This window comes from Notolepis coatsorum (assembly GCF_963971535.1).
Source record: "Notolepis coatsorum genome assembly, chromosome: 10".
NCBI classification, from domain to species: Eukaryota; Metazoa; Chordata; class Actinopteri; order Aulopiformes; family Paralepididae; genus Notolepis; species Notolepis coatsorum.
Genome location: NC_140174.1, coordinates 32,386,573 through 32,406,923, shown reverse-complemented (window position 1 = coordinate 32,406,923; position 20,351 = coordinate 32,386,573). Strand labels below are relative to the sequence as shown.

The window sequence follows — 20,351 nt, the reverse complement described above, 5'->3', positions numbered from 1 at the left end:
GGCTTGCTTTCCCCCGTAGATACTCCTTCGTCTGTGTACACCCACTACTATCAACAGTACACATGGATACAAGGACAAGACCACGTTCACTTAAAAAGGTAATGTTGGTATGAAAAGAAAAGACACAGACGAGTACTAACACAGAGTGAGATGAACCCTACTACTAGTATAAGTTGTTAATTAATCCCTTTAGCACTTGAAGTGCACTAAAACATCGTAATGACTTTTTATTTTTCATATAATGTATGGTACATGCTCAGTAGAGTTAGAACGCTCCCAGTCTTAGGGGCTGTGATATTTTGTTACCACACTTTATGCACATAGAAGTGCGGTGCGGTGGCAGGTACGCTAAGCTAATGTTGTTAGCCGAATGCTCTGATGGGGGCCGCCATTTTAAGTTTTAAGTTTAAAGTGACGTCAGCGATCTACGGTTGTACTCAACGGACAAAAGGGAATGTGTGTGTGAAATTTGTACAGTAGGTCCCAGTGAGAATTGCAATCAGTGTGTACTGTGTATTTACACTATCCTAATGTTGCTTTGTTGGTTAAAAAAGAAATAAGCAATTTAAATCAGAATATGTTCCATTCCATGTCTGACTATTTCTGAATCTATTGACCATTTCAAGGAATGTTTGGTTACTGTTGGGCTTCTAGCCTTCTACTGAACTTATTGTGAATCAGCTGATAGGGTTTTGGCTAGACTATACTTAATAAATAGAATTGCATTATTTACAATATAAAAAGCCTTTTTTTCATTAGCGAAAACTAGACAAATCATCAGTTTTCTGCGACTAAATCTAGACAAAAACAAACAAGACAAAATCGAGACTAACACTGATTAAGAGTAAAATGCTCAGACATTTAGTTGACTAAAACTGACTAAACGAAAAATAAATGAAGATGACTAAATATGATGAAAACGAAAAAGGAGCACTTGACACATGACTAAGACTAAAATAAAAATAGCTGCCAAAATTAACACTGCTAGCAAGCAGAGTGGTGAAGGCAGCGAAGGCAACGACTTGTTGTATGGATTCTATGGGTTCAATGGGCATGAGTAGGAATTCCAAAAATGGTGAGGGGGTCGGGTTCCACCGTTTTACTTAAAGGCCCCAGGAAGGGTATTAAACAGATAAATCATAGGCATGTCCAAAACATGTGCATATAGTCAGCGGGTGATTGTTTACATCTGTTGCATGTATCAGTTCCGTCGGGGTATATCTCGGCTAGTCCAGTGTTCGTGAAATGCGACTCTAAGATCCTGCACTGCGGTAAACGGTGCCTTGCACATATAGAGGAGGTGTGTAAGATCTAGTATCTGACCCCGCTGCTCATCTGACATAGTGACACAGAGGTCCTGGTCCCACATGGCCCACAGAGAGTCCAACCACGTCGCGTTTGCCCTGAAAATATATTCCTATGATTGATGCGAGCGCCCTTAGACTTGTATTAAGTGACCGAAAAAAAAGTCAATCGTAGAATCTGGATGGTGGTTTGGGAAATGGAGGGAACTGGTTTTGCACAAAGTGCCTGATCTGAAAAAAGTGGAAGGTTACATTTTGCTGACAAGTCTGCAAATGAGGAAAATAAAAATAAAATTCAGCTACAGATCAGACTCTTGAAGAATCTATGTGCACACAGCCAAAATACACATGGTCAAATAAATTACAGATTTGGACTTGGGACAAACTACCAGCTTCAGGGTCAAATGTAAGACTTTTTAATACCACTTAGAGCTAAATGTATTTACTTGGTGTGTGTGTGCTTGGTGTGTGTGCTTGATGTGTGTGTGCTTGGTGTGTGTGTGCTTGATGTGTGTGTGCTTGATGTGTGTGTGCTTGGTGTGTGTGCTTGATGTGTGTGTGCTTGGTGTGTGTGTGCTTGGTGTGTGTGTGCTTGGTGTGTGTGTGCTTGGTGTGTGTGTGCTTGGTGTGTGTGTGCTTGGTGTGTGTGTGCTTGGTGTGTGTGTGCTTGATGTGTATGTGCTTGGTGTGTGTGTGTGCTTGGTGTGTGTGTGCTTGATGTGTGTGTGCTTGATGTGTATGTGCTTGGTGTGTGTGTGCTTGGTGTGTGTGTGCTTGATGTGTGTGTGCTTGGTGTGCGTGTGCTTTGTCTCCTCTCACCATCTTGAGACCCTCTCCGCGACACAGCTGCTCGTACTTCTTCCTCTCCGGCAGGTAGTCCGCCTGGCGACCCTTCACCTCCCTCTTCTCTCTCCCCGCTCCCTCGGCCTCCAGACTCTCCTCTGCCTTCCTCTGCTTGGCCAGCTGGTACTCAAAGTACTTCAGGTTGCCGGTGGCCCGCTGGTGGTCAGGGTCTGTGGAGAGACGACGCAGTCAATATCAATATATATATATCAATATCTGTTATATCAATATATGTTATAACAGATATTGATGTAACAGATATTGATATATATTCATTGATATAACAGAGATATATATTGCTATAACATATTGATATATATTGCTATAACAGATATTGATATAACAGATATTAATATATATCAATATCCGTTATATCAATATCCGTTATATCAATATGTTATATCAATATCAACATCTGTTATCAATATATATTATCATAATATAATCAATATCCGTTATATCAATATCCGTTATATCAATATGTTATATCAATATCAACATCTGTTATCAATATATTATCATAATATAATCAATATCCGTTATATCAATATCTGTTATATCAATATCTGAAATTAAGGAAAAAATTACATTTGTACCGTCTTTTACCATCATGCTCTTTTCCACTAAATAATCTTCCTTGCCTATATTTCTACCTACCGACTATGCTAATATGTCTTTACTACTATGCACTCAATACTGTAACACTCAAGTTTCAACACTGTTTGATGAACATTGTTACTCAGCTGCCAGAGTCGTGCCCTTCCTGCCGACTTGTCGTACAGAACTTTGGATAAAAGCGTTCAGCTAAATGACTAAATGCAAAAGTAAATGTAGTGGTACGTTTTAGTGTCGTATGAACCGAGTCCTTGATGTCTTGTGTCGGGTCGTTCCGTCAAGAGCGTCTGGGATGAATGAATGATTGTTGCATTTATACTGCGCTTTTCTAGACACTCAAAGTGCTTTACAATGTAGGGTGGAAAATCACCACCTCCTTCACCACCCAACCTTGAGCTATACAGGCTCGATGGCTGCCATACACTGGCACCAGGCACACATCACACTACACAATGACCACCATACACTGGCACCAGGCACACATCACACTACACAATGATGACTACCATACACTGGCACCAGACACACATCACTACACAATGATGACTACCATACACTGGCACACATCACACTACACAATGACCACCATACACTGGCACCAGGCACACATCACACTACACAATGACCACCATACACTGGCACCAGGCACACATCACACTACACAATGACTACCATACACTGGCACCAGGCACACATCACACTACACAATGACCACCATACACTGGCACCAGGCACACATCACACTACACAATGACCACCATACACTGGCACCAGGCACACATCACACTACACAATGATGACTACCATACACTGGCACCAGACACACATCACACTACACAATGATGACTACCATACACTGGCACCAGACACACATCACACTACACAATGACCACCATACACTGGCACCAGGCACACATCACACTACACAATGATGACTACCATACACTGGCACCAGACACACATCACACTATACAATGATGACTACCATACACTGGCACCAGGAACACATCACACTACACAATGACTACCATACACTGGCACCAGGAACACATCACACTACACAATGACTACCATACACTGGCACCAGGCACACATCACACTACACAATGACTACCATACACTGGCACCAGGCACACATCACACTACACAATGACCACCATACACTGGCACCAGGCACACATCACACTACACAATGACTACCATACACTGGCACCAGGCACACATCACACTACACAATGACTACCATACACTGGCACCAGGCACATATCACACTACACAATGACTACCATACACTGGCACCAGACACACATCACACTACACAATGACTACCATACACTGGCACCAGACACACATCACACTACACAATGACTACCATACACTGGCACCAGGCACATATCACACTACACAATGACTACCATACACTGGCACCAGACACACATCACACTACACAATGACTACCATACACTGGCATCAGGCACACATCACAATACACAATGACTACCATACACTGGCACCAGGCACACATCACACTACACAATGACTACCATACACTGGCACCAGGCACACATCACACTACACAATGACTACCATACACTGGCACCAGGCACACATCACACTACACAATGACTACCATACACTGGCATCAGGCACACATCACAATACACAATGACTACCATACACTGGCACCAGGCACACATCACACTACACAATGACTACCATACACTGGCACCAGGCACACATCACAATACACAATGACTACCATACACTGGCACCAGGCACACATCACACTACACAATGACTACCATACACTGGCACCAGGCACACATCACAATACACAATGACTACCATACACTGGCACCAGGCACACATCACACTACCATGCACTGGCACCAGGCACACATCACACTACACAATGACGACTACCATACACTGGCACCAGGCACACATCACACTACACAATGACTACCATACACTGGCACCAGGCACACATCACAATGACTACCATACACTGGCACCAGGCACACATCACACTACACAATGACTACCATACACTGGCACCAGGCACACATCACACTACCATACACTGGCACCAGGCACACATCACACTACCATACACTGGCACCAGGCACACATCACACTACACAATGACTACCATACACTGGCACCAGGCACACATCACACTACCATACACTGGCACCAGGCACACATCACAATACACAATGGCTGAACGGCTCAGGAGACAGGGATTGATAGACAGTTAAGGGGAAGGGATGATTAGGTGGTCTTGACGACCGGTTTAATGGACCCGTTTTGTTTAATCACAAGTGTTACTTTCACTACTCTTATATTGTGAGTGTGTATATATTTTCTGTGTGCTTTTACTCTTCTCTTTATAGACCTTTTCTAACTTGACAACGTAAACATTCTACATGAGCCGCCTCGGTTTCTTTCCTGTTGTAATGTTTGCTAATTGACAACAGCTGAGGAAATTAACTGGGGCTGAGCTGTTCCCCTGGCAACGGAATTCTCCTGTGAAGGTCTATACAATGTGTCACATTCTTTAAAATGTACATTAAATAACGCCTGATTTGAGGTCAGTGAGGAGCAAAGAACGTGCCCCCCCCCACCTCAACACCCCCAGAACCCACCCAGTGTGAGCAGCCTCTTGGTGTACTCCAGGGCTCTCTCCAGCTCCCCCTGCTGGTAGATGGAGTAGCTGAGGTAGTCCAGGATGGCGACGGCGTCCACGGCGACGGGCGTCTCGCCACCGTCGAGCTGCCGCAGGGCCTGCTCCATCCACAGCTCCGTGTGGTAGTAGTCAGCCTCCGAGTAGGCGATCTTCCCCAGCTCGTAGCAGTCGTCCACCGTCAGGCGGCTCCTGAAGGATGCCTTGGTGGAGCTGCCTGGGGAGGGAGAGAGAGACATATCTAAATATCTCTAGAGAGAGAGACATATCTAAATATCTCTAGAGAGAGAGACATATCTAAATATCTCTAGAGAGAGAGAGACATATCTAAATATCTCTACAGAGAGAGACATATCTAAATATCTCTAGAGAGAGAGAGACATATCTAAATATCTCTACAGAGAGAGACATATCTAAATATCTCTAGAGAGAGAGAGACATATCTAAATATCTCTAGAGAGAGAGAGACATATCTAAATATCTCTAGAGAGAGAGAGACATATCTAAATATCTCTAGAGAGAGAGAGACATATCTAATTATCTCTAGAGAGAGAGACATATCTAAATATCTCTACAGAGAGAGACATATCTAAATATCTCTAGAGAGAGAGAGACATATCTAAATATCTCTAGAGAGAGAGAGACATATCTAAATATCTCTAGAGAGAGAGAGACATATCTAAATATCTCTAGAGAGAGAGAGACATATCTAATTATCTCTAGAGAGAGAGAGACATATCTAATTATCTCTAGAGAGAGAGAGACATATCTAATTATCTCTAGAGAGAGAGACATATCTAAATATTCTAGAGAGAGAGAGACATATCTAAATATCTCTAGAGAGAGAGAGAGAGACATATCTAAATATCTCTAGAGAGAGAGAGACATATCTAAATATCTCTAGAGAGAGAGAGAGAGACATATCTAAATATCTAGAGAGAGAGAGACATATCTAAATATTCTAGAGAGAGAGAGACATATCTAAATATCTCTAGAGAGAGAGACATATCTAAATATCTCTAGAGAGAGAGAGAGACATATCTAAATATCTCTAGAGAGAGAGAGAGACATATCTAAATATCTCTAGAGAGAGAGACATATCTAATTATCTCTAGAGAGAGACAGAGAGAGAGATATCTAAATATCTCTTAGAGAGAGACATCTAAATATCTTTAGAGACATATCTAAATATCTCTGAGGACTCGGAGGTGGTATTTCTTACAGAGACAGGAAGAGGGAATGATTCTAATCTCGTTTACCATCATGTCATGTAATTGAATCAACATAAGCAGCAAAATTGTTCCAGACCTGGAGGGCTGATCTACAACAGCGAATGTCCCTGACTGACTGACTGAAGATAATAAACCATGTCTGTTTATACGAAGACCCTGGTTTTCCTGCGAAACAATGTTAAACCTAGCCTATTGGTTAAGTTGTCAGTGAGCGTAAGAGGAGCCGCTGATCTCTGCCTCCGGGCGACACACAGGAAGACATGCCTACGTGAATAATAATCACAGAGCTTCACATCCACCTCTGTGCATCTGAGGTTACATGGCCTGTGGGTACAGACTTTCACTTTCAAAAGACTGCATTTAGAAATCCTTCCAGTTCACATTTACCTTTGAAACACGCGCTCCCGAGAACATAACGCATACATACAGTACTTATACATTCCCCTTACTAAGAAGAAAAAGGTCTCATGGTATTTCTATGGTCGTTATGACGATGGTGTACCATCAGGGTCTCATGGTATTTCTATGGTCACTATACCATTGGGAAAGCCCTGACCATGGTATTATTTAGGCACGAAAGTGGTACCACAGTGATCCATGACATTTACATGACTCACCCGCGCTGCTGGCCAATGGAGACAGACGTTGCCACATGTCGGCCATCTTGCCACAGGCAGCACGCCCACTCATAACATGAATGTCATAGCTTGCTCAATTTCCAACAGATTTTCAAACGGTTTGGTTTGTTATAAACGTCAGAGATGTAGTTATCATACTGCATACTTATAATGGACTTTCATATGAAAATAATTTCAACATGTCCATTGTCCAAGCATCCTGAATCATAGCCACGTTAATAACTTTTGTAATAAACTAAACTGTTTGTAAATCGGTTGAACATTTTGCAAGCTATGGTTATTTCAATAGTACATGCACCATAGACATTCATGTTTTGAGTGGGCGTGCTGCCTGTGACAAGATGGCCACCGGTGAACTACGCTGGAGACTCCGCCTTGCACCATCTAGTTATATATATATCTATGGGTACTATGGTTAACATGAAATAACCATCATACTACCATGATACTCTTTGGTAAGGGACTGAAGGCTCACCAGGCAGCTCTCCGCTGGCGATGACGGTGGTTTCTAGCTGGTAGGTGTCCTGCAGTCTCATCAGGGCCTTGGCCGCCCCCGTCTGGTCGTCATCGTTGGGGAAGTGTTGCCTCTGGATGGTCAGGTTGGAGATGAAGGCTGGAGGACGACACAGGAAGACATGCAGTTTGTGACGTGGGAGACGTGTTGGCCACAGCGCGGAAGAATACCACGTAAGGACTGGGTATCATAAAATATACTTTATTTTTTGCAATACTTTGAATTAATTTACGTCTCAAGGCTTCATGCTGTTTTCATAGTTAGCTATTGTTAGGATTATTTACAAGTTGGGAGCTTCCCCAAAAAGGCCATCAGGTTCCACAACCGTGGGCATGGACTGCTGCCAGCAGCTGGAGAACTATTAAGAATGTCTGACCACTAAGTGTTTCTGACTCTTAACCACCAAAACCTGCACAGACTACCTATGACGTATATCATGCCAGTTAGGGTACTTTGTGTATACTGTTTACTCATAGTATATATATATATTCAGATTAAAATTTGTTATTGCCTATATTTATTATAATATAACCGATAAGGCATACAGACCCTCATCTGCACCCTTGTTTACAGTTTGTTTTTCTCATATTTTTATATTGTTCACACCATTTATTTTGTTCTCGTATTTAGATCAAATTTGATTGCCTATATTTATGTCTTTTTACTATTACCCTGCCCATACCTGTATCTCCCCTCCCCCATGCTGCTATGACGCCTGAATTTCCCCCATGGGGATCAATAAAGGAATATCTTATCTCATCATATCTATACTGCAGGAAATCTTACACTCTTTCAGTACTGGAAATTAATCAACATTGCTTCACGTCTGGGACCAAGGCTTATTAAAATGTACAAGTTGACACCGTTTATTTCTTCTCATATTTTTATATTCAGATCTAAGTCTAATGCCTACAGTATGTTTACGTCTTTCTGCCATTACCCTGCGGCCCATACCTGTACCGTTAGCTCTCCAGCAGTTGCCAGCAGTCCGTGCCCACGGTTGTGCAGCCCAGCCATCAGACTGAGGTTGAGCAGAATATCCCTACAGACAGAAATCTTCCCCGAGGACAAGCAGAGTGTCTCTAAAAGGGGAGACATCAGTCTTCGCTGCCGGACCGAAGTCGTGTGAGCGTCGTCTGCGGACCGTGTGGTAAATGGTGCATTTAGTGCTTTTTTTTATCCAAAGCGCATTACAATTTTTGTTCCTCACATTCACTCAGTCACACACCGACGGCGGAGGCGACCATGTAAGGTGCCAACCTGCTCATCGGGAGCAGTTAGGGGTTAAGTGTCTTGCTCAAGGACACGCTGCCCGGGAATCGAACCGGGAACCTTCCAATTACCAGATGACCGCTCTACCTCCTGAGCCAGTCGCCCCCCTGGCGTGTTGCTTTTTAACAGCGGAGGAGTGCAAGAATGTGACAATTTGACCATGTGACCGCGGCAGCGCGAGAGAGCGGCAATGCGGAAATAGGCTGTCTATTGCCATTCTCTAAGACAAACGCTAACCTTAACCAGCTCCTTAACAGCGCCTAAACTTAACCGTTCTAACCTTAACCAACTCCGAAACAATGCCTAACCTTAACCATGCCTAACCTTAACCTTAACCATAGAAAGAATATTGCCATTCTCTAAGACAAACTCTAACCTTAACCAGCTCCTTAACAGCGCCTAAACTTAACCGTTCTAACCTTAACCAACTCCGAAACAATGCCTAACCTTAACCTTAACCATGCCTAACCTTAACCTTAACCATAGAAAGAATATTGCCATTTTCTAAGACAAACTCTAACCTTAACCAGCTCCTTAACAGCGCCTAAACTTAACCGTTCTAACCTTAACCAGAGAGAGAGAGAGAGAGAGAGAGAGAGAGAGAGAGAGCCTACACTGTGCTCAGGCCTACACTCTGGTGAGGCCTACACTGTGCTCAGGCCTACACTCTGGTGAGGCCTACACTCTGGTAAGGCCTACATTCTGGTGAGGCCTACACTCTGGTGAGGCCTACACTCTGGTGAGGCCTACACTCTGGTGAGGCCTACATTCTGGTGAGGCCTACACTCTGGTGAGGCCTACACTCTGGTGAGGCCTACACTCTGGTGAGGCCTACACTCTGGTGAGGCCTACACTCTGGTGAGGCCTACATTCTGGTGAGGCCTACACTCTGCTCAGGCCGGAGCCTAAATGTACATCAACATCAACTTATTATTGAGATCATTGTAGCAGAGTTAGCATTTCAAGACAAACGTTTTCACTGCCGGATCATTCAAAACACATTGGCCTACAGGCGCTATAACCAAGATGAGAACTCGATCCGTGCCAGGATTTCTTTTTGAAGTTTTGTCCTTCAGCCCCCAATCTGTACAACTATCAGTGACATATTTGATCCATGCTAGGATTTTATGCAGATCATTGCTGTTTATGTTACTGCAGCCTGAGGCTGAACAGTGTACCATACTGTACTGTGTGCCATACTGTGTGTGCCATACCAGAGTTACTGCTTCACTAATTTGAAACAGAACACCACAATAAACCTCCCTCACTGTAAAATATTTTTGGGCACAACTGTTGGCCTAGTTTTAATTATTGACATCTATTCCACAGGGCCTCGTGGAGACTGAGATCACATCTCTACTAGCAACAGCAAGCTATCAAAGTTGGCTGCTCCGGCGGTTTAGCCTAGCTAAGCTAGGACACCCACTGTGTACCTAATACTCTCCAAGCTCTCTGCTACAGCTGATGTGCAACTTGGCTGACAAAAGTGTGGCGAGATTTATGAATGGAGGTTAAGTGAAACAATCTCCATGATCTCTCCCCCCGTGAAGGCATATAACCAGATTTTAACCGGTGACCGTCTCAAGGTGGTCATATCGTTCAACTCTACCGTCAAGACAATAATTCATACGGAATATATCTTGACGGTCACTCTGAAGAGGACGCTGACACATCAAAACTTCAGTCCAAATAAAGATTTATAAGATGATACTGTTTGTGTGCTCCAGTACTCTCCTCTTTGACAGTGGTAGAGAGAGAGAGATGTAGGCCTACTCTGTATAAAATATATATAGATATATCCCTTTGTGATTTACATGTTTTTTTTTTTTTTATTGGTCTTTTTTCCCCTCCATTTTCCTCCGATTTTTCTCCCATCCCAATGTTAGTCGTATGCCAATTCCCAGTCCCTTCCTGGTCGCTGCGCTTTACCCCCCACAGTCAGATCATTTGGGAGAGTGGAGGCTACCACGTGCTTCCTCCGACACACGTCCAGCCAATCACCGCTTCTTTTCACCTGGCAGCGCGGATTCTCATTGAGAGGGCGTAGCGTGTGGGAGGACCACACTATCCCCCTCACGTCCAATCCGCGCTTAGCAGGCGCCCCGACCGAACTGTAGGAGTCGCTGTTTACAACGACCCGGACCCACCCCGCCAGCTTCTCCCACCCTCTGATACAGCCAATTGTATCAGTGCAGACGGCCAGCCAAGCTGGTGACAACCCCGGAGCTGTGAGCTGGATTCGAACAGGCGAACCAAGCTCACAGCTCCGGGGCTGGTGACGAACGCAATCTCCGCTCGACCACCTAACCGCCCTACATGTTTCTTTTTGATTTACACGCTTCTTTTTGATTTACATATTCTGAAAAGGTTGTGCTTGTAAGTGGTATTTTGTACTTTTTTGTAGATCTCTTGTGGGAAGGTGTTGTCACTTCCTGTTTGTCTTGTATATACTAGGGTCACTTACCCTTCATGCTTCATGCAAGCCATTCTGAAGAAGGTGTGTTCACACCGAAACGTCATGATTACAGGCTGCCAATAAATTTGGAAAAACCTGGAGTGCGTGCCTGGACATTGTTTCCCTGTTTTTATGTATGATATTAGAGGTTACAGCACCCAGTGTCAAGTCTAGTGAGGTGAGCGCGTTCTACAACTTTTTTCACTAGAGAGAGAGAGAGAGAAATGTGTGTGTATGTGGTGTGTGTGGGTGTGTGGTGTGTGTGTGTGGTGTGGTGTGATGTGTATGTATGTGTGGTGTCGTGCATGTGTACGTACCGTCAGACATGTCAGTGAGCACCAGGTTCTCCAGTTCTCCCCACTCTGTGTTGAGTCTCTTCATCAGCTTGAAGGCGTTGACCGGGTGTCCAAGGAACTCCTCTGGGTCCTGGGTGGCTGTGGCCGACAGCACGTCTAGCTTCTCAGCCCACCTGGACACACACACACACACACATTTAGCAACAAAAAAACAAACATAACCAGGGATGCACCGATCCGATATTGGTATCGGTATCGGCCGCCGATATCAGTAAAATAGCTGGATCGGGTATCGGTAAAAAAATTAAAATTGCATTTAAATATATATTCTTTTTTATAATAAATAAAATAAGAAATAACCATTCAGTACATTTCTATCTATGTGTTAATTTGTTACATTTAGTTTCACTAAGGCCATGTTCAGACGGAAACGCTAGCAGGTGAATCCGGAAAAATATTTTTTCGGATGTGCCTTTTGTTTATACGGCAACAGCGTTTTTGCGGGGAGAATCCGCTAAAAAGTAAGACCACCTTCCTGGGTGGAAATCCTAGAAACGATACACCTTCGCGCTATCATCTGAACAGTCAAACCGCATAAAACTATGACGAAAGGGTTCTCAAGGCTCTCGTAGCGTACTGCTTACGACATAGGCATGCGCCAGTAGCCTAGAAGCGTAAACAAAGCGAACAAGCATGTCTGATTCTATCCACGGAGATCACCTGAAGGCTACATTGGCAGTACTTTTAAATACACAAGAATCAGTCCAGCGGCTATCGCGATTCGCAACTATTAGTGACTGGAGCCACTGTCTGTGAGTGACTCTGCTTTGGTCCAATCACATTCCCCCACCCACAGTCTGCGAATCAGAGGCAGAGTAGGGTGGGTCTTCACAGCACGCCTGGTTGTCTCAACGACCTGAGGCAGTGTAGCGTATGGGTTGCGTGAATATTTTCCCTAACGGAGTTGCACTTCCGCGTTCGGTTCGCACAATCTGATTGGCCACTGACGTTTCTGGTCATGTGACATCTGCGCCAATCGTGTGACAGCGGGGCTCCGTTGTCTCGAGTCGTCTGCACGCAGAATTCCACCCCAAAACACTAGTCTAAACGCAACATTAAAAGTGAGACCGCAAGACGACTTTTGCGGTTTCTGTTCAGACTCTCTCCGTCTAAACATGGCCTTAGGAAAGTAATGTTTTAAGTCAAGCCTGATGTTGCCTTGCACAAAACAAAAGAATGATCCCAGTCTCTTCCACACAGTGACAGTGAGGCATACAGTTTATTAATTGAATGAAGTTAGTTTATTTTCTGTCTTTGTTTACAACAAATCAAAAACACACTTGTGATCCTTTACAATTCTTAAAAACTAAATATATAAAGAACATTTTAAAACGTGGATTAAATTTTTTTTTTTTTTTTAACTTTTTTGGAAAAAATATTTAGACAATGGGTATCGGATCGGTATCGGTATTGGCCGATACCCAAACCCAGGTATCGGGACTGAAAAAGTCGGATCGGTGCATCCCTAAACGTAACATACAGCAAATACAGGTAAACACTCAAAACCTGTACACATTACTAAACCCCAAACTTAACCTTGACGCTAAAATAGCTTGTCAAACAAAATCAGAACATCAATCATGTCCTCATTTTGTCCCCAAATCTGGACATGCACGCACGCACACGTTTGGAAACCAAACACTACTATCCTAAAGCAATTACAGGCGTACAAGAAAAAACCTGCACCCGTACAGCAGTCCCACAATGTACAAGGCAAACACACACTGCTGCGTGTTATTCTACAGTAAACACTGTACACCTCAGACACACCCTGGATGAAAGATATCCCTTTCTGCTTCCAATAGAGAGAGAGAGACAGAGACAGAGAGACAGACAGAGAGCGAGAGAGAAGAGAACTGGGTGGCCTCATATCCTAACCCATTGTATAAGCGAGAAGTGCGACAATACGATATCCCCTGCCAGGGTTGTCAAGCAAGGACGCCCATTATCCTTCTCCGATGCCACTCTGGCCTGTGTGTTTTCACCTGCCATGTTTTTTCTCTGGGAGGGAGGTGGAGAGAGAGAGAGTGAGGGGAGGAACTATCGTTCGACCAATCAGGAGGCGAGAGGGAGGTTGGGATCGAATGTAGTGGGACGACCCGATGCTGGCAGGACGAGGTCTAACGTGTCGGGAGCAGAGAGCGGGGAAGGAGAGGAGAGAGTGGGGAAGGAGAGGAGAGAGTGGGGAAGGAAAGGAGAGTGGGGAAGGAAAGGAGAGTGGGGAAGGAAAGGAGAGAGAGGGGAAGGAGAGGAGAGAGTGGGGGAGGAGATGAGTGTCGAAGGAGAGGAGAGAGTGGGGAAGGAGAGGAGAGCGTGGGGAAGGAGAGGAGGGAGGAGATAGTTGGGAAGGAGAGGAGAGTGGGGAAGGAGAGGAGGGAGTGGGGAAGGAGAGGAGGGAGAGGAGAGAGTGGGGAAGGAGAGTTGGGGAGTGGGGAAGGAGAGGAGAGTTGGGAAGGAGAGGAGGGAGTGGGGAAGGAGAGGAGGGAGTGGGGAAGGAGAGGAGAGTTGGGAGGGAGAGGAGAGTGGGGAAGGAGAGGAGGGAGTGGGGAAGGAGAGGAGAGTTGTGAAGGAGAGGAGGGAGTGGGGAAGGAGAGGAGGGAGTGGGGAAGGAGAGGAGAGTTGGGAGGGAGAGGAGAGTGGGGAAGGAGAGGAGGGAGTGGGGAAGGAGAGGAGAGTTGTGAAGGAGAGGAGGGAGAGGAGAGTGGGGAAGGAGAGGAGGGAGAGGAGAGTGGGGAAGGAGAGGAGGGAGAGGAGAAGGAGATGAGGGAGTGGGGAAGGAGATGAGGGAGTGGGGAAGGAGAGGAGGGAGTGGGGAAGGAGAGGAGGGAGTGGGGAACAAGAGGAGGGAGTGGGGAAGGAGAGGAGGGAGTGGGGAAGGAGAGGAGGGCGCGCCGTAGATGGAACATCCAGCTTCGAGTACATCAAGACTTCAAGCAGGGCTGGGAGACGTGGCCAAAGTATCACAATATCTTTCTTGTATTTCTTTTTCTAGTGTGATGTGATCTTTTTTCTTTATGTCTCCATCTCCATCTTGTAATACACTTGTTATGGTGCCATTTTATAAAAAAAAATCATTTTCTTTGACTTATTATAGTATAATATAGAAGTACAAATAAAAAAACATATATATAATAAACATAAAACAAAGTTTGGAAATTTGTGTTTGGTAGATTATTTCTCTGTTGTAACAATGCTTCTTGGCAATACATTTTATACCGTTGGAAAGCCTGTTTATTTACCTTTTAAATGGTGCCCCATTTCTAAGGAACATGCATTTGTGAGATGAGCAGCACAGCTGAGTATGTGGGTTGCGCCCATGAAAAATGTGACAAATCTTATTCAAACAGCTTATTCTGCTGTTGCTATTGACTCTTGTTTGGTGGATTGGATGATTGAAGTCTATCAGTAACGAGGAAGAAACTAGACATATTGGCAATTTTACAATTTATTAATTTAACAGTCAGGAACCTCAGTAGCGTGTGGAAGAACAAATGCATGTTCCTTACAAATGGGGCACCATTTAAAAAAGGTAAATAAACAGGCTTTCCAACGGTATAAAATGTATTGCCAAGAAGCATTGTTACAACAGAGAAATAATCTACCAAACTCAAATTTCCAAACTTTGTTTTATGTTTATTATATATATATATTTTTTTTTCTTTGTACTTCTATCTAAACTCGGGGGTCAATTGAGGGGGTCCATCATTTTCAACTATGCCGAGTTTACATGATGGCATCAACAAATCCAAACCCAAATGTAAAGAAATACTAATAAACGGTTAAAAAGTTACAGCTGAAGGAATAACAAATACAGTAGCAGCAGCATCGCGCAATTGAACAGAATCAAGCAAAACAACTACAGGTGCAGAGTGGACGGCCATTGATAAAAGATGAGAACAAGGGAACTCAATTTTAGGTCAAGTTGCAAGTGATTCCATGAGGCCGCTGCATCAACACAAAAAGCAATCTTTCCCTGCTCTGTCCTGAGGTGTGAGGTGTGTGAAGAACCAGAGAGAGAAAGAGGAGAGAGAGACAGAGAGAGAGACAGACAGACAGAGACACAGAGAGAAAGTGAGAGATAGACAGAGAGAGAGACACAGACAGACAGACAGACAGACGAGAGACAGACAGAGAGAGAGAAAGACAGACAGAGAGAGAAAGAGAGAGACAGAGAGACAGGCCGAGAGAGAAAGAGAGACAGACAGAGAGAAAGAGACAAAGAGAGAGAGACAGACAGACAGACTGACAGACAGAGACCGACAGATAGAGACAGACAGACAAAGAGAGAAAGAGAGAGAGACAGGCCGAGAGATAAAGAGAGAGAGAAAGAGACAAAAAGAGAGAGACAGACAGACAGACAGACAGACAGACAGAGACCGACAGATAGAGATAGACGGAGAGAGACAGACAGACAGGGAGACGGAGAGACGCGTTACAAGATAAGATGATCCTTTATTGATCCCCCTGGGGAAATTCTGGTGTCAAAGCAGCATGGGGGAGGGATACAGGGGGGGGGGGATGCATAGCTTCACAGTCCTATATACACTATAGGTACACTAAAGTATAGATACAAATACAATATAAAAAAGTACAAACACAAGATAGTCCAGTGATGAGAGTCCAGTGATATTAGTCTCTAGTGCAAAATACAAGATAGTCAGTACGTTGATGTGAGTCTCTAGTTCTCAAGTCCCGAGTTGTGACACTGATAGTTCTGGCAGCAGATCCGGCCGCGTGAATACTTTCGGCAGCCCACTTGTCCTTCCGCGTTGCTCTGATTGGCCGAGCGCGCGCATGAGCCGCGACAAGCTCCTCGGAAAGGCAGGAATAATAAGCTCCCCTTAACGCAATTTATACAAATGGAAGTATTGATTTCACCGTAACGAATCATTAAAAAATTATACCGTTAACTGGAATATGTTGTGCCTTTACACATATGTTGGATTATGTAATTGGTTTGTCATGACAAACCAATAAAAAAAATCGCGAATTAACCGGTGGCTACAACAACACACAGTAACTGGGCGTCTACGTGGCGTAGTGGGCAAGGCGCTCGCCACGAATACTGGAGACGCTGGGCTCGCCTGTTCGAGCCCAGCTGTCCACATTGCTTTCAGTTTAGCTGGTCGTACGTACTAATACACATTGGCCGTATTAGGGGGTGGGAAACTGATGGGTGGGGATCGGGCGTTGTGGACAGCGACTCCTACAGGTTGGTTGGTGCGTCTGCGCAGTAGAATCAGGAAGTGTCGGGGGCAGCGTGAGCCTCCCATGCGTTACTTCTCGCCACTGAGAGATCGAGCTGCGCAGGTGAAAAGATGCGACTGCTGTTACCTCAAGTACCGGAGGGGACTTGTGCTATGTATGACTTAGTCCACATTGCAGCCGGCTTGTGGGAGGCAAGAAACAGCGTTCGTGACAGGGGAGGGTTGAATTGGATGATACGAAATTGGGATGGGAGAAAATATAGAAAATGGGAGAAAAAGTGGACCAAAAAAAAAAAAAAAAAACACAGTAACTACATGCATCATTGGTTACTGTGTGTTGTTGTAGCCACCGGTTAATTCGCGATTTTTACCTAAGTAAGTTGTTGTGTGTGGGATGTAATCAAGACACACACACACACACAGAAAGTGTTCGCTAACCGTGGCAACCAACACCATGTTCAAAAGGTATACCGATAACAGACAGATAGTTCTGTGAACACAGACACAGGGTGCACCGGACCTGCTGACAGGTTCAACGCATGTTCAACGGAGAAAGATCGCTGCTTACTTTTTGACCTGCTCCAGTTTGCGCTCCTCTGCTTTGATGTAATCCTTTAGAGATGTCACCAGGTCCTTCTCTGTGAATAGAAGGTCCGTCATCTGGCCTGGGATGGACGGACACACACACACACACACACAGGTAATTAGCGCTACAGTAGCAAGTTTTCATCGAACAGACCACCATGTTGCTTATCTCGCCACTTGTAACATTGAAAAACAGGTAAACTTCACTCCTGCTGGACTCTGTTCAGAGCGCAAACGTGTAGCCATGGAGTGACTGGAGAGAGAACTTCTGCCCGTGGTGCAGGCCGTAGTCGTGGAGGAATGCGAGAAATGTTCCAAAAGAGGCGTCATGCTGTGTTTAGGGACAAGGAACAAGGGGTGCCTTGTATGCGCCCCCCCCCCTCTCTCTCTGATTGTTGTCCCTCATTGTTTTGGCATTGTTTGAAAAGGCTGCTGCAAGGGATTGCCGAGGGACACACAGGGATTGTGATTACATAAAGAACTCTATTTTACTTTCAATTGGGCAGGGCAGCGTGGGGCTCCTCCAGCACAGGGAAGAGGCACAGGAGGGTCAGCCGGTAGGTAGGTCGGCACACTGGAGGAGGACAGTAGCCGGGCAGCCGCCACAGCCGCCGCTCCGAGTGGCCTGTAAAAGAGCCTGAGGCCCGGCTGCACCTCCACCAGCCAGCGCAGCAGCCCGAGGCCTCTTTGCTCCGAAAGGGAGGAGGGGGAAGGGTGCCTCGTCACTCTGGGGGAGTGTTGTTTCAGTGGCCCGCCAGCCTGCCCACCCCTCCAAGCAGCCCCCGTAGGAGCCCACGCCCCGGCTACACCTCCCAACAGCCAGCGGAGGACCCCCGGGCCGCCAGGCCTCATCGCCCCCCTGGAGTGTCGCTGCCTTCACTAAGCTGTTGCGGGGGCCGCCGACCCCTGAGGACAGGTTCCTTTATTTTAATTATGGGAACCCTGTCTCAGAGCCCAGTGTTTTGTTTTCGCCTGGTTGGAGGGGGAGAGGAGGGGAGAGGAGAGGTGTAGGCTTCAGCCAGGGCTTCTCCCTGGACTCAGTTTGGCGTTGGGGGTATGTATGTGATGTGGGGATGGCCGAGTTACGCAGCCATAACTGTCCTGGGTCAAGCTAGTTAGACCTGGGAGCAGGGGTGGCTGTGCCGTGCCGTCTCCACACACACACACACACATAGGAAAGAGCATCCGTCATGACTCTCATACCGTCACTCTCATACTATGTGGGATATTGTAAAAGAAGATCGTCTGACTCAAAACAGGATTCGTCATGAACTCTTCACATTTCTATTGGGGGGGGGGGGATAGAACAAAGGATGGTTTACTCACCGATGGAGGTGAAGAAGTCATTGTGAGTGGTGGCGGCGGCGGAGGAGTAGACCAGACAGCTGATCAACACACACCAACACACTCCCCTCTGGTCCGTCATCACTGTGCTGTACAACACAGGGGAGAGATTAGTGTCAGACCGTAACATGAGGACTGGAGGGGTTATGATGATGATGGTGGCAAATGATATTTCCATTAGACGATTCACATCAAATGCCCAAACTATGCTATCCTGAGTGGCTCAGGAGGTATAGCGGTCATTTGGTAATCAGAAGGTTCCCGGTTCGATTCCCGCTCCTCCCGGGCACTAGTGTCGTTGAGCAAGACACTTAACCCCTAATTGCTCCCGCTGAGCAGGTCGGCACCTTGGATGGTCGCCTCCGCCGTCGGTGTGTGAATGTGTGAGTGATTGAATGTGAAAAACAACAATTGTAAAGCGCTTTGAATAAAAGCGCTATATAAATGCACCATTTACCATTTATGCTATATCAAAGTATCTCTGATTTGGAATAACACCATGATAGGTTAACACTAGGGTTTATAGTTACCATGCTGCAAATCAAGTAGTCATAGCATAGAAATACTTTAATCATCCTGAGGGAAATTTGACACTACAAATCGCTCACATTAAACATTTAGACAGAACAAAGTCACGAATAAGAACAACAAAACAAATTGCCTAAGAATAAGAATAGAATATACAGTAAAAAAAGATGGTAACTGTAACCCTGTGCGCAGTCAGTGATGCAGTGAGGCACATTGATGCATTGTAAAGTCTGATGGCTGTCGGAATGAAGGACTTCCTGTGCCGTTCAGTGCTACATTTAGGGAGTGTTAGCCTAGCACTGAACATGCTCCTCCTGTCAGCAAAGTCTGTGTATAGTGGGTGGGAGGGGTTTTCCCTGATGGCCTGGAGCTTAGCAAGGCTCCTCATTTACATTTACATTTAGTCATTTAGCTGACGCTTTTATCCAAAGCGACTTACAAGTTCTGTACGACAAGCCATCAGGAAGGGCACAACTCTATCAGCTGAGCAACAATGTTCATCAAAGTGTTGAGTGCTACAGTGTAGGTTAGTTTATTAGGACAAGTGCATGACAGTACGGTTAGTTAGGGTTAGATTTTTTTTATTGTTTTTATTTTATTTTTTTAATTCAGATAATGGTTGAAGAAGTGCGTCTTTAGTCGACGGCGAAAGATTGGACGTGATTCGGCTGTCCTAACTGGGGTGGGTAGTTCATTCCACCATTGTGGGGCAAGGACTGAGAATAGGCGACTTCTCTTTGATGACCCTCCCGGAGCTTGGATAGGAGTAGGT

At 45.2% G+C, this 20,351-nt stretch overlaps 1 protein-coding gene across 1 annotated transcript in view; it reads right to left on the bottom strand.

The window, feature by feature from the left end:
- p4ha1a (prolyl 4-hydroxylase, alpha polypeptide I a) overlaps window positions 1-20,351 on the bottom strand; it is a 50,993-nt gene that overhangs the window by 21,034 nt on the left and 9,608 nt on the right. The window contains exons 2-7 of the mRNA XM_084323755.1: window positions 19,034-19,140; window positions 17,691-17,787; window positions 11,877-12,028; window positions 7,794-7,931; window positions 5,411-5,665; window positions 2,124-2,317 (exon numbers count right to left, since the gene is read on the bottom strand). Of these exons, the coding sequence (XP_084179881.1) occupies window positions 2,124-2,317; window positions 5,411-5,665; window positions 7,794-7,931; window positions 11,877-12,028; window positions 17,691-17,787; window positions 19,034-19,133 (936 nt within the window). The 5' untranslated portion in view covers window positions 19,134-19,140. The remainder of the gene's footprint in view (window positions 1-2,123; window positions 2,318-5,410; window positions 5,666-7,793; window positions 7,932-11,876; window positions 12,029-17,690; window positions 17,788-19,033; window positions 19,141-20,351) is intronic.